Raw genomic sequence first — 15669 nt, forward strand, 5'->3', positions numbered from 1 at the left:
GGAAACAAAATAATAAATAACAAACAAACAAATAAACAAACAAAAATTTTAGGGAAAAAAAAAAAAGAAAAAAGAAAAAAAACCAACAACAACCAAGGACTTAAAATCTAGAGATGCCTAAATTAAATGAGTCAATAAAATTCATAGTAAAATAAAGGGAGTAAAAATGACTCTTATAAAAGATACAACACACAGTAAACGACGTTTCGGCCTTTGGCCTTCTTCGGGTAAACAGAAAAGGACATATATTATGTTATATTACGCGAGGCCTTCCGTAAGCTCCTCCTCGTTCTAAGGGAAACAACCCAAGTATTCCTTTATGTTATATTACGGGAGGCCCTTCCGTGAGCTCCTCGCTCTACAAGGAATGAAAGAAACTAAATAGAAAAACAGCAACGAGAATGATAGAAAAAAAATCTTGATAAAACAAAACACCTCATAGCTAAGGAAAGAAAAAAACCCAACCCGCATCCCTTAGAAAATGATAAATTAATAAAGAGTAAGTTTTGTATGAAAATCCAAAACAATTTAAAAGAGCAAACAAACAAATATAGATAGATTCATAGATAAATAAATAATGAATATAGATAGTATGCGCTTGGCTAAGAAATTCACATCATTGCCATCAGGAAGTATAACGGACCAACACATAAAACTATGCGTAACCATGAACTTTTATAGTCTGGTTAATACAGTTTAGTGAGAATTACTCATAAACGCGGATGGCAAAAAGCAATAACAAAGTCTTGAGTGACGTCAACTTAGATCTATCTATATGACATAGTTTTGTGTGTTGGTCATTTATACTTCCGGATGGCAATGTTGTGAGCTTCTTAGCCAAGCGCACACTATCTATACCCCCCCCCCCCCCCCCCCCCCCCAAAGAAAGAGAGCAAGATAAGAACAACATATTACATATAACGTTTTAACCCTCCTTGTTGACTATCTACTGCCCACTAAAAGCACAGATGGTTGTGATTTTTGACAACTGTGGGTTTTCATGTGATTAAATAATCTCATCTCTGATCGCTGATGTCATGTCTGGTAATGTCACACCACAAAGTAAACAGGAAAATAGAAAAGGAAAAAAGAGTAATCTTTCAGAGCCCGTACATAGAGCCGGAGTTTATCTCGGTTTCTATAGCGTGAAACAGACAATAGTAATTGCCTTGCTACCTAGGACTTCTATTGATGTCGCTGCTTGCTACCCTTCTATATAGGTGTCGATACTAGCTGCCCTTCAGATAGGACGCTATTCTATGGCAAAGTAAGTTCCACTAGATCTCAAGCAGACCCAGCTACCCAACCACGACTGGGTAGACAGAAGGGGAGGGTGGGGGGGAGATCAGAATAATTTTAATTCTCGAACAGACTCTTAGTTTAATTGTTTCAATTTCACCCCCCTCCCCTCTTATTCACCTTCTGAGAGAGAGAGAGAGAGAGAGAGAGAGAGAGAGAGAGAGAGAGAGAGAGAGAGGGGGGGGGGGGGCACGGACAAGGCGTACGAAAGACTTGCGACGTTTATGACCCTAGGACATTTTTTTCTTCTTCTTTATTTTTTTCTCTTTTCTTTTCTTTCGCCTTTTTATATCAAGCTTTTTACAAACCATGGCGACAAAACCCTCCATCCCGATAATAGCAAATGACGAGGATAGTGATTATAATGACGATAACATCGGAATGCCCAATGTTTGGATGGCGATTCAGCGGCTTTTCAATACGAGCAGGACTCGCGAGGTACCCACAATGATTCGGTGTCCTTTCCCACACTCCTGGGAACAGGTCGTATTGAGGGCCTCCACGGGAGAACGGGGAGAAGTGGAATGTTCATTTCAACATATGATAATATACTCAGTATGTATCTCTATAATTTATTTGAGTTGGTAACTTTGTGCTGAGAAGATAATTTAAAACAGGTCCCCAAAAAGCTGATTTGTGAACAACAATTCAACCGTTACTGGAAATTACTGTTAGTGTCCTACTGAACGTCTCTCCTTGCCCGAACCTCAAATCTTTCACGACAATGGGACACGTGCGCTTATTTACAAGCCACCTTTGTAATAACTGAACTGGCCTTCTTCTTTTATTATTATTCCACTCTTTCCTTTATCTTCTATCGCGTCTTCTTCTTCTAAACTCTAAACTCGATTCGCATTTCGCATACCAATACACTATCGCACCGCTCGCGTTGTAGCGGACATCTGTCGCTTGACCAATCAGCGAGCAAGAAGCGCATGCCGAGAGAGCAACTTAGTGATATGATTGGTCGGTGGCCTATGACCGAAACCGTGGGAAAGCGAGTGGAGCTTCCTTCACACATACCGCCGCAATCAGCCACAATCAACAGTCGTGTGGTAGCGGGAATCAAGCATAATGGGATCGGATTTTGGTTACACCGTCGTCTGTCTCTCTTTCATTCTTTCTTTCTATCATTACATTTCTCACTGCGGTCTTTATCTACCGTTATTTCTTCTTCTTCTTCTTCTTCTTCTTCTTCTTCTTCTTCTTCTTCTTCTTCTTCTTCTTCTAGCGGATCTATCTGAAATTAGCATCCGAATACCGGCCACGTATTCCGTTATGAGCAAAGTAAACAACAACAAAAAGAAGAACAACAATTGCTATTACATTAAATTAAAGCAATAGCTACTACTACTACTACTACTACTACTACTACTACTACTACTACTACTACTACTACTACTACTACTACTACTACTACTACTACTACTATGTGGTCTTGTGGTATGACACTCGCTTTCGGATCGGAAGGTTCTGGGTTCGAGCCTCGCTCGGCGCATAGTTGAGTCCTTGGAAAAGGCTCTTTACTCACATTCTCTCACCGCACTCAGGTGTAAAATGAGTACCTGGCCGTCAACAGCGTTGTCTCTGTCCGAAAAACAATTGTAATATCGCCTAACAGACGTCATGTCTCGTCCAACATGTTACGTGTTGCTGTTGGCCAGGGACTTTGGCTTTGAGCACGTTTAGTGGATATTGCACTATATAAAAGCTCATTTTTATGCTCATTTTACTACTACTACTACTACTACTACTACTACTACTACTACTACTACTACTACTACTACTACTACTACTACTACTACTACTACTACTACTGCTGCTAGTCTACTACAAGAAATGAAGTGAGTAGGAAAGTGCCAGAAGACAATAGAGAATAAAAAGTATTATTCTACTACTACTGCCACCACCACACCGCGACTAATGCTAATAGTAATGATGATAATAATGGCGATGAAAACAATAATAATAATAATAATAATAATAATAATAATAATAATAATAATAATAACAATAATTTATGATAATAATAATAATAATAATAATAATAATAATAATAATAATAATAATAATAATAATAATAACAATAATAATAATAATCAACAACAACAACAACAACAACAACAACAACAATAATAATAATAATAATAACAATAATAATAATAATAACAATTCTCGCAATAATATAGCGATTACCCTCCAAACTCCTAAGCGATGTAAACTTCAATAACTTACTTACTGGATAAATAAATAAACAAATAAGTATATTTTTTTAAAACAGGAAATAAATAATGAATAAACAAAGATATAGAATGAGTGGAGAAGAGAAAATAAATCAAATGTGCGGCCGTTATTTCATCCTTCTTTTAATTTTTCAAATCATAATGAAATCATTACTCTCTACCCTGTCAGAGAGACGTGCACCTATTTGCAGGTCTGATAATCTAATTCCTTATGGGCTCACAATTGTTGTAATGGAAATCTAAAAAAAATGAATAAAAATAGTGTCCATTACAACAATGTTAAACTTGGCCCATAAGTGAGTTCGGATGTCAGACCTGTATATATGTACACGTCGTGTCAGAGCGAATTCCCGGGTGCACTCAGATAAGTTGTTTTTAAAAAAAGTTGAATACAAAAGAGATGAACATCAATACATTTACCAATACATTCATCAATACATCATTCATCAATACATTCATCAATACATCATCCATCAATACATCATTCATCAATACATTCATCAATACACCATTCATCAATACATTCTAGAGTGATAGATATCCTGACCTTCCCTCATATTCAATAGCATCGTATTTATTGAACCTATCTATTTATGCCATGAGATCATTTCATACAGATAGAATTCTGTTCTGTCAAGGGTTTACGCAACAACTTTTTTTCTTTCTTTTTTTTTTTTTTTTTTCTATTCTTTTCTTTTTTTAATTTCTTAAATCTTTTTTTTTCTTTTAACCTCAGGAATGAGAGACATCCAACGTCTGTCGTCATTTTGCTAGTATATTTGTTATCTTCTTCTTCTAATACATACACACTAAAAAATTTTTTTTTTTTAAATAGGCATAACGGTTATTTAGAGAACGGACGGGGCTGCCTGAAGCCTGTCCTGAAGCCTGTGGATCGTGAAAATACTAACGAAAGAGTGAAAATGGATAACAACACGAGATGAAGTGAGTAGGAAAGTGCCAGAAGACAATAGTGATGGGGGTTTGAACCCGCGACCTTACTGGTACGACAACTCTGCCCGGCCGGGGCCGGGGAGAGCGTGACTCTACCGTATGAGTTATCCACGATCCCAAAAAAGATCGTCTAGTGAAAATAGTTGTGAACTGCGGTACTCTGTAAAATCCATGTAGGTCTATGTATGTATCTATAAATAAAACAAGGACATCTATACTATTAGTAGACTGATTTTAAAATTTGGCCAAAAAAACTCGTCCACCAAAATTCGTTCGATTTAAATAATAATGACTCTTACCTTGGCAAAAACTCTCAAAGCTGCCGGAGCTCACTTGAAGCTTGACAAAATACTGGTTCTTTTCTTTTAATCAATCGATATTTGGAGGTCCATTTTTCTAGCGAATTAAAAAAAAACGTGTTATCTTTTTTCGTATATTAAAATTGAAGCTTTCATTCAATTTCACATTTTTATTTATTATTTATTGTTTCCAACATTTCACAATGAAATTAAATCGACGAGGGGTTACCCTTGCCGTTCACACTTGTACACGTCACTGACAGATAAATAAATTAACAGTGACAATACTGATGGATTTCAAAGCGCTCACACAAATGATGAGGATAATAATAATAATAATAATAATAATAATAATAATAATAATAATAATAATAATAATAATAATAATAATAATAATAATAATGATGATGATGATGATGATGATGATGGTGATGATGATGATGATGATGATGATGAGGATGATGATGATGATGATGATGATGATGATGATGATGATGATGATGATGATGATGATGATGATGATAATAATAATAATAATAATAATAACAATAACAATAATCCTTTCTTTAAAAAATATAGCCTTGTGGAGAACATTGTGCTTATTTGAGTCAATAAAAAAATTGATACGGCGCACAACTCTACTGAAAGATTTGAAAAATAGAAATGTATTTTTTACAGATAGATAAACAGATAACTTGATTTCCTTTTATAATTTAAAGTCAGTTTGAAAGTTCGTTAAGTCAAACAGATATCATAAAAAATTTACTGAAGACACTAACATCTCATGGCCACACCCTCAACTCTATCTGTCCAGTAGAGTCCTTAATTCCGTTGTGTTGATTTAGCGGTGATCAGTGTTGTTATGTAGTAGTGTGTTCTCATTGCGTGTATGTTTATATGTGTACGTGTGTGTATGTGTGTGTGTGTGTGTGTGTGGTATACATGTGTGTGTGTGTGATTTGGAATGTGGTTGCGTGGAAGAAAAAAAAAAAAAGGGGGGGGGGGGGGGGGGGGGGGTCCATCAAGTAGAGAAATTCCTGAGCAAGTTTCACCGATTAACAACATCAACTAATATTACTGCTGATATTACTGTCGTGTTTATGCCATCGATGTGATAATTATTGCCCTGGGAAATATTTAGTTAAACGTTTCGGCAAACTGTTAATTGGTTCTGTCTAGCCTCTAGCCCGAACAAACCAAAAGTAGACAGATTCGGGGACTTGATATTTTTCGCGTCCGCTTCAGATGTTCATTTGACCTCACATAATAAGTAAAGAGTAAAGGGGATACATTCCGAAAGCTCCTACATCCCCAGTATTCATTCAATTTGTATTTTCACCGTCGATCTTTTGTCAGGCGTTTATTTATTCAATTTGTCATCATATAAAAGCGTTTTAAAAACTCTAGAACAAACCTTGATAGATTTGTGAAAGTTTAAAATTTCCTAATTTGACCATTGTTTTGATTCTCGGCCGTCATTTTTATTTGTGAAGTAGGTATTGAAGGTAGTGCAAAGCACTCCCAAGTAAAGCGTGGTAAAGACATGCGACTTATTGATATTGATATCTACTGACTGATAAACTAAAATCATGCCGAATAAAGCATGGCAGCGACGACAAGCACATCGATTAAAATGTGCATCTAATCGTAATCAAGCTAATCAAGAAAATGATTCTGGCAATATCGAATGAAAATAGTTCTTTCCCCGCGAAATTGCGGGCTTTTTACTAGTAATAATAATGAAAATAATAAGATGATGATGATCATCATCATCATCATCATCATCATCATCATTATCACCATCACTTTTAATATTATCAATATTTCTTCTTTTTCCCTCTCCTCCTCCTCCCCCCCCCCCCCCCCACCTCCTCCTTCTTCTCTCGTTTTTTTGGTTTTTTTTTGTTGTTGTTGTTTTTGTTCATTTTCTTCTCTTCTCCTCTTCTTTCTCCTTTTCCTCCTCATCCGCCTCTTCATTTTGACAGACGCGAGTGATGCCGTGATCTTTAGGGAGTGCCAAATCAGATCAAAATACACTAAATAGTACAACCAGTCGCAAGCAAGCTGAATGAGGGAGGGGGGGGGGGGGTTTGGAGGTCAAATTCTGGCCTTACACACGTACGAGGACAGGGCGGGGTGGGGTGAATGGGGGACAAACGAAGCGTGAGCGGAAGGCGAAATAGAAAGGGAGACGGGGGGGGGGGGGGGGGGGGGGGGGGGGGGGGGGGGGGGGGGGGGGGGGGGGGGGGGGGGGTGAGAGAAGGCGCACGGGTATGAAGTATGAAGCGCGGGCGCGGCTCGCATGACTGAACTGAACTGTTGAAGAAGTGCAACAAGGGGGGGAGTTTGCGATGATAATAATAATGGTCCGCAAGTGGAAGCGTTCAGGCATTTTTCCCCCCTTTCTTTCTTTCTTCTTTTTCTTTTATTGTTAACGGTTTTAAACCAGAGCCGAGAAAACTCACGCTGTCAGTCAGTCAGTCAGTCGGTCGTTCGTTCGTTTTAACTGCGCAGTGCACTTTGATGAAAAGCACGTACAGTTGTGAATGAGCAGCAGTTAGTCTAGTTGAGAGTGAGTTAGTTACATTGAGAGGGAAATCATTTCATTTATGATAATAATAATATTATAACCAAAGCGCGTTTTCACTTGATCTTGGTTTGATTTTATCAACTTGACCTGCTGTATTGGGAGAATTATTTGAATAATATAGAAAATGATGAACATTATAACAACAGTTGTGATACTTATTTGATATATTACTATTATATTTATCCCGGGATTTGATACGTCGGATAAATACACAAAGAAAAAACTTTTTTGTTGTTGTTGAAATTCTGGAAAAAGTTCTATTTTCTTGGAATTTTGTCAGATATCAAAATAAATTTATCAGTTTATAAAAACGTTGAAAATATTTTTTTTAAAACTTGTGCAATATGGATTGACCTAAACCATCACCGGCAGTCTTCAGGAACAAGTTGGTGGCTGTTATTGTTATCTTTAACGAAAATAAACTTCAAATAATGACCATGGGAAGTCCTGCTGTTTTGCCGTCATCACCCAGGAAAAACCAAACAGCATCCGTCAGAAGGGTAAGCCATTAATAGTAATATTTTGTCATTTAAAAAAAAAACAAAAAAAAAACCAAAAACAAAAAGAAAACAGTTACAGTTAACTCTCTTTCTCTATTTGGAAAGGCACGTATTAAAAAAAAAATTGGCCAGAAAACTCCTCCTTCAAATTTTAATATCGATCGATTTAAATCCCTCAAACCTTCTATTTCATGATACTTAATTAATGAAATGGGCTATAGACTGTATTTATACAAATGATGTCCTTTTAATTGTGTTCATACCTAGAGGTCTAAGTGCGCACATTAAAAGAATATATATATATATATATATATATATATATATATATATATATATATATATATATATATATATATATATATATATATATATAACAACCCCCACCGCCCCACAAAAAAAAAAAAAAAAACAAAAAAAAACAAAAAACAACAAACAACAATAATAAAAAAACAAACTTACAGAAAACAAAAACAAAAACAAACTTGCCAAAAAAAACAAAAAAAAAAAAACAAACAAAAAAAAACAAACAAACAAACAAACAAACAAACAAAAACCACATCGGTTTACTTTGTCAAATAGTCCGCAGGAGAAAAAAAACAACACATTCCTTCAACTTCCCATGATATTTATAAATCTGTGTCCTTCAATTCTCTATTACTTAATGTATTTATTTATTTACTAATTTACTTATTTATTAATCTATCTTTTCATTTGCTTATCTACTTATCTATTTACTTTTTCGGTCATCTATTTATTTGTTGATTAATTCATTATGTAATTCATTAATTTATCTATCTTATTCACCAAGTCACATATTTCGTCATTGATTCTTCCATTTATCCATTTGTTTACATAGTTATCTAAATATTTATTCATTTATCTTCGATTTTAGAAGTTCATCAACGCATCACATCTTAAATAGAATAATTAATTGATTAATAATTTATGAATCGGTTTATTTAACAAATAATTCATCAATCCCTTTACTTTTTAAAAAATTCATTTATTCAATCTATGCATTCATTTATATTCGAATAACTCGAATATTAAATGAATGTGTATATCCTATGCGTGTTTGTGTGTATATGTGTGTCGCGGGGTGGGGGTGGGTCTAAATTGTACGTTTCTTCCAAAGTAACTTAATAAAAACGCCGCGCTTTATCTATTTCATTCGGATCCTTTCATTCGTATGCAAAATGTATTTTATTTTATTTTATTTGTTTTCCACGTTAAATTGTGTCTTATTGTTGTGCTGACGAAAGGTTTGTACCCGAAACGTCAATTGTCTGTACCGATCCTATTCGAAGCCTCTCCATTTTCACTCATTCGTTATTATTTACAACTAGGATTCCTTACAACAAAGCTTACATACGCTTCATATTATTCCAACGTTGATGAAGCTCTCATTCCAGTGTTGGTTGCTATTTCCTTCATTCTATAAATAGACATGTCATATGCACATGTTGGATTATGTCATCTTGTTATCGTCCAACCCAACACGCTCTCCCCGCCCCTACCATCATCATCATCGTCATCATCATCATCATCATCATCATCATCATCATCATCATCATCATCGTCGTCATTGTTATAATAATAATAATAATAATAATAATAATAATAATAATAATAATAATAATAATAATAATAATAATAATAATAATAATAATAATAATAATAATATTATTATTATTATTATTATTATTATTATTATTTATTATTATTATTATTATTATTATTATTATTATTTTACATGGAGTGTTGCCATTTTTACCTTATTGGTTGTAAAAAGACTTACTTTTGACTTTTTTGTTTGTTTGTATTTTTCATTCAGACAAATAAACCGTTGGTGGAAAAGAAGAGGAGGGCGAGAATCAATGGCTGTTTGGGTCAACTCAAATCTCTACTATTGTCGGCTATGAAAACAGAGGTAAGAATAGCCTGAGTTTTACTATGTCCGTATCTTACAGACATCGTCAGAGCTATCATATCATCTCATGTCTACCATTATCATCACCATCATCATCATCATCAACACCATCACCATCATCTCTCTCACTCTGGGTGTGGGTTTGTGTGCGTGTGTGTGTATGTATCCCACTCTCCCCCCCCCCCCTCTCTCTCTCTACTATATATATATATATATATATATATATATATATTATATATATATATATATATATATTATATATATTTCTATCCATCTCTCTATCTAGCTATCTATCTGTCTATCTATCCAGCTACCTATCTATCTACCAACTGCGCACCTCCCTCCCTCCCCATTAATTATCTTTCGAAGTCGACTCACTATCAAGGTATGCTATTGTATATTTCTCTACGCTGTGAAATAGTATAGAAGCCAACGCTCAAAGTATGACGTCCCAAGTGGTCTAGTGGTTAGGATTTCGCGCTCTCACCGCGACGGCCGGGGTTCGATTCCCCGCTTGGGAATAATTTTTTTTTTCTCAAAATGTTTACTTTTCGCCTCCGAACTATTAAATACGAGAATATTTTACATAGGAAAGTATTTCATTTATCTTTTTGGAAAAAAAAATAAATAAATAAATTAAAAAAATAAATAAATAAAAATAATAATAACAATAATAATAATAATAATAATAATAATAATAATAATAATAATAATAATAATAATAATAATAATAATAATAATAATAATAATAATAATAATAATAATAACAATAACAATAATAATAACAATAAAATAATAATAATAATATAATAATAATAATAATAATAATAATAATAATATTTTATTATTATTATTATTATTATTATTATTATTATTATTATAAAAATATATTTCTATAGCGGCTAAGCACCCACTTAAAAGTGCTCTGCAGCGCTTTACAATTAACTGAAAAGAACATCCACCCACACAATTCTTACAATTTATTCACCCCTACATTATCTCTCTCTCTCTCTCTCTCTCTCTCTCTCTCTCTCTCTCTCTCTCTCTCTCTCTCTCTCTCTCCTCTCTCTCTCATCTTCTCTATATATATATATATATTAATATATATATATATATATATCATCCCCTTCCATCTAATTTTCTAGCCCCCCCCCCTCTCTCTCTTATCTCCTGTATACGATACCCCTTACCCCCCCCCCCCCCCCCCCCCCCCCCCCCCCTCTTCCCGACTTTTCACACTTCTCACATAAACAGTCACAAAGATACCACCTATCTTTGATAGCTGTTGATTCGTCTTTATCTAGTCACTGATAAATTACATAATGATAACAGATGTCGTTTACGCCAAGTCCCAAGTGGTTTAGTGGTTAGGATTTCGCGCTCTCACCGAGACGGCCGGGGTTCGATTCCCCGCTTGGGAAGATTTTTCTTCTTTTTTTTTTTCCAATATTAAACTTATTTTTTAAATTCGCATTCATGTCGAGGCAGTTCAGTTGACCATACAGTTTTTCTTTGTCACCAAACAGCATATAAAATACGACACCCATACGCGTGCGCGCGCGCACGCTCACACACACACACACACACACACACACACATATATATATATATATATATATATATATATATATAGAGAGAGAGAGAGAGAGAGAGAGAGAGAGAGACATTCCTGCATCCGTTCATAATATATATGTTAAAATGTATTTATTCATCAATTTATTTAACTTTTTATATTATGTATTTATAATTCCATATCAAATCATTTAGTCATCACATCTTTTATTTAGATATTTATTCATCCCGACGTGCTTGTCAATCTATCCCATCTATGGTCTATTAGTTATACGTATTAACAAATAGCGTTTCAAAATGTTATTTTATAAATCTTTCTTTTCCCACAGGGTAGTCAAGTATCACGCCTGGAAAAGGCCGACATCCTTGAGATGACAGTGAAATACTTACGACACGTCCAGTGTCAACAACAGATGGGTCCACCATCCACCAATCCTTCAATCCCACCCCGCGCTTCCACCTTACAACAAACTCCATCTGAAACAGAGCCGGAAGTAGCAGCAAGATTCAGTGCGGGATATACCGAATGTGCTTCCGAAGTGATTCGATACATGCAATCAGTGACTAGCATGACTGATGACATCAAAACGAGGCTGGAGAATCATCTTGTCGGAAGGTTGCGTGGGTCGTCTGTAGTAGTCCCACCAGTGTCATCGACTCCACCACAGTTATCAGACTCATCAACGGAAAAATCAACGACAGTTTCAGTACCATTATCATCATTAAACACGTCTTCACTTGTGGACAAAACATCAAATATGGGTAATAACCATAATTTAGTGGCTGCCAAAAATGAAACAAGTCATACCGACGATTGCAGTACGACGGATCTCTCACTTACTAACGTTGTATCGCCAAGACATTATCAAACAGCACTTGATTTAGCCAACATGGCGTCGAATATAGTTCAACAACAACAACATCATCACCAACAACAGAAACATCAACAACAACAACATCAACAGGAGCAGCAAATCCAAATGAAATGCTCGTCTCTACGAGAGAACACGTTCCCCATCCCACAACAACCAAGCATTTGTTCAAACGTGGCCGCCACTCCAGACACACCTCCTAGCACTCCACCTCACATGGACATGGACATTGGGTGCTGCCAGGTTGAGAATAATCACGAAAGAAGAAATAATGACAACAGTATAAGTAACAATTTCTACAACTTTCATAAAGACATCGTCAAATGTGAGCCAAACACAATGGTTCACAATCAACCATCCTCATCACCTTTATCAACTGCATCGTCATCATCCTTTCACTCAGAAGATACAATTATCATGGACAGCTCTTACGAAAATAGGAACTCCATTTTTATGGACAATTTCCGCAACAAAATTTCGATCCCCACCTCTCCCGATGCGATAGAAACCAAAATGACACTATACAGCAAAGTTGATTCGGAAAACACACCAGACCACGTTGAGTACAACCTGTCCTCAAGGCATCGCCTAAATATTGATATAAAACAAAAGAATGACACCCAGGTCAACACGAGTCCTTTAAATCTCATAAAACACCGCCTTCCCTTGTCTGCATATGCCACACCTTTACACATCGATATTCCTGACTCACCTACACCAACCATCACCCCATCCCCGCCATATTTGCTTCCATCATTAAAAGAAACAAACCCATCACGCCCAAAAATCACAACTATCAAAAACGATACGAACAATTGTACCCAGCATTTTTACGACAATGACGATATCCGTCGCAACAATGCGTCCCTTCCTACCATATTATACGGCGTACCTTACCATCCGTCTGCGACACCCACGGTTTCTACATCAACCTGTGACCAACAAGTTAATCACCAACAAATCCACACATCTCAAGAAAACAGATGGGAACTTGACAACCGTGACAACAAAACCAAATGTCATTCCGAAACAATCTTATCTTCTTTTTCGGGATCACAGAAAAACAGTACCTTGAAGCCCGACGAAAATCGAAAACAAACATCGCATATTATATCCCACAATGGCCAAGGTCATCACCTGGACCAAGGCAAAAAGTTTGTCCGGATCGATACGCCCCACGCCCGCCCCACCCCACTCTCACAAAAATTAGCCACCGAATCGGCAACCCTATGTCAAAACCCATCCCCAAATCCCAACCCCTCAATGGCAATTAAAACCCGTCATTCATCGGTGGACGACCCACTCCGCGCGCACCTCAAAAAGTCAACAAATGGATTTTTCTGCTCACAACCACCATATGCCACCGAAATCAGGAAATCCCCAGCATCAAAACCTGTTGTTGACCATGAAAATCTTACAGACAATCGCAATTCAATGTGCTGTGACCAGAAACCTGAGACGAATGACATTCATAATGTTATTACAAATAGAAACTTCAACAAGGTTGATGTAGTTATCAATAATAACATCCATAACACGTGCAATAACGGAAGTCTTAGTCATAACAACCCCCACCTGGTGCCAATAAACACAAAACAAACAGCGTATAACAACCAAGGCCATCAACGATACCACCCGAGTCAAGAACAAATAATCAGTAACAACATCAAAATTGAACGCTTTTGCGATGATGATCTTGAAAACAACAAGAGTTTGAAATATTCAAATGGCAATATCAGTTTTCAGACAGGCAATTTAATTCAACAAACACAACATGTCATCAACAATCAACATCACCGATTTTCATCCTCATATCACCATCACCATAATATACATCACCAATCTTCACATCCGTCGTTAAATCTTTATCAACTTCATCATCAACAACAAAACTTTACTCAAACTCACTCTTTAGGAATGCGGTCGGAGTATGAACCCCAAAATACGTCAACCACGAGCTCCATAATTCGTTCTTGTCATTCTATGAATGGAAATGGAACAATGAGAGCGGAGGCCCTCGGACAATACAAAATAAATAACAATAAAACACCAGCAATAGCATCAGTCGCAGTAGCAGAGTCGGCCTCGCGCCAAAATCGTATTGCTTTGTTGTCGCCGGCCTTGGGGAGTGTGATGACGGGTCATTTGTCAGAGGTCAACTCGTTTTCGACGCACCCACGACTCGTCTCACACTCCAACTCTCGTGCTGTCGTGCGACAGGAAGTCGCGGAGTGGCACGAGTCGCATACCAAGAAAATTCAAGGACAGTTTTTACACGTCCCTATGGAACGCAATCCAGGAAATTATCCCGGTAAAATTAATTCAACCCCGATCACCTCCCTTGATCCTAACCATCGTTATGATGAACCAGTTTGGAGACCGTGGTGATACGTCACTAAGAACTTTGAAATGGAAGGGAAAACAAGCGTATTATTTTTTACAGTCAATCTAAAACCTAAATTTTATTGTTGATCTTTGTTTCAAATTATGTCATATCTCCGTTTATTATTGTGCCTAAAGAAAATTTGAGAAGGAAAGAGTATAGGGTCTGAAAGAACATTATATATATATATATATATATATTATATATATATATATATATATATATATATATATATATATATATATATAGAGAGAGAGGAGAGAGAGAGAGAGAGAGAGAGAGAGAGAGAGAGAGAGAGAGAGAGAGGGGGAAGAAGAGAAAGAAGAGAGAGAGAAGAAAGAAAGAAGAAGAAGAGAGAGAGAGAAAGAAAGAAAGAGAGAGAAAGAAAGAGAGAGAGAGAAAGAAGAGAGAAGAGAGAGAGAGAGAGAGAGAGAGAGAGAGAGAGAGAGAGAGAGAGAGAGAGAGAGAGAGAGAGAGAGAGAGAGAGAGAGAAGATTTGGGTCATAATTAATGTGTCACGTGTTCTCCCTTCACTATCATAAGAGGGGAGGGGGAAATCTTACTAGTTTTGACAGTGAATGAAGTTAAGCACCAACGGTGCCTGCTATTTGAAGTTTTGTTGACGTTCTCAAATATTGTTATTGAAATCACCAAATAAGGATATTGCATTTTTATTTCTTGTACTTTTACACAAATGTTTACAACAGTTTTATTATATATATACAAATATGTAATGATATCTTTTTACACATATCTGTACTCAAAGTGAATAATAAATAGTTTTATTTGACAAATATACCATGACTTTGTTCCAATGTATCAATTTCATCACACGAATGAAGGGGGTGGGGGGTAATTATGATGGAACAAGAGAGAGAGAGAGAGAGAGAGAGAGAGAGAGAGAGAGAGAGAGAGAGAGAGAGAGAGAGAGAGAGAGAGAGAGAGAGAGAGAGAGAGAGAGAGAGAGAGAGAGAGTTGAGGATGATGATGATGATGATGATGATGATGATGATGATGATGATGATGA

General features: G+C 36.3%; 1 protein-coding gene and 2 non-coding genes across 3 annotated transcripts; all 3 read left to right on the plus strand.

Moving 5' to 3' along the window:
* The first annotated feature begins 7077 nt into the window (after positions 1-7077).
* Positions 7078-14818, plus strand: LOC144971570 (uncharacterized). Its single transcript, XM_078912613.1, has 3 exons — positions 7078-7885; positions 9720-9815; positions 11717-14818. Exons 1-3 carry the CDS (start codon positions 7817-7819, stop codon positions 14645-14647), a joined length of 3096 nt encoding a protein of 1031 aa, XP_078768739.1. The 5' UTR covers positions 7078-7816; the 3' UTR covers positions 14648-14818.
* Trnae-cuc (transfer RNA glutamic acid (anticodon CUC)) lies at positions 10265-10336 on the plus strand. Its single transcript has one exon. It is a non-coding gene; the product is annotated as a tRNA-Glu (tRNA).
* Trnae-cuc (transfer RNA glutamic acid (anticodon CUC)) lies at positions 11165-11236 on the plus strand. Its single transcript has one exon. It is a non-coding gene; the product is annotated as a tRNA-Glu (tRNA).
* Positions 14819-15669: the final 851 nt, after the last annotated feature.

This window comes from Berghia stephanieae, chromosome 4, assembly GCF_034508935.2.
Source record: "Berghia stephanieae isolate SIO BIC M18660-M18661 chromosome 4, UCSD_Bste_1.3, whole genome shotgun sequence".
NCBI lineage: Eukaryota > Metazoa > Mollusca > Gastropoda > Nudibranchia > Aeolidiidae > Berghia > Berghia stephanieae.

What these genes read in the sequence shown, in the direction of transcription:
- LOC144971570 (XM_078912613.1), top strand. Translation starts at nt 7,817, where the DNA reads ATGACCATGGGAAGTCCTGCTGTTTTGCCGTCATCACCCAGGAAAAAC. An exon ending in AAACAGCATCCGTCAGAAGG is followed by an intron (nt 7,886 to 9,719) that starts GTAAGCCATTAA and finishes TTTTTCATTCAG; the next exon opens with ACAAATAAACCGTTGGTGGA. An exon ending in TGTCGGCTATGAAAACAGAG is followed by an intron (nt 9,816 to 11,716) that starts GTAAGAATAGCC and finishes CTTTTCCCACAG; the next exon opens with GGTAGTCAAGTATCACGCCT.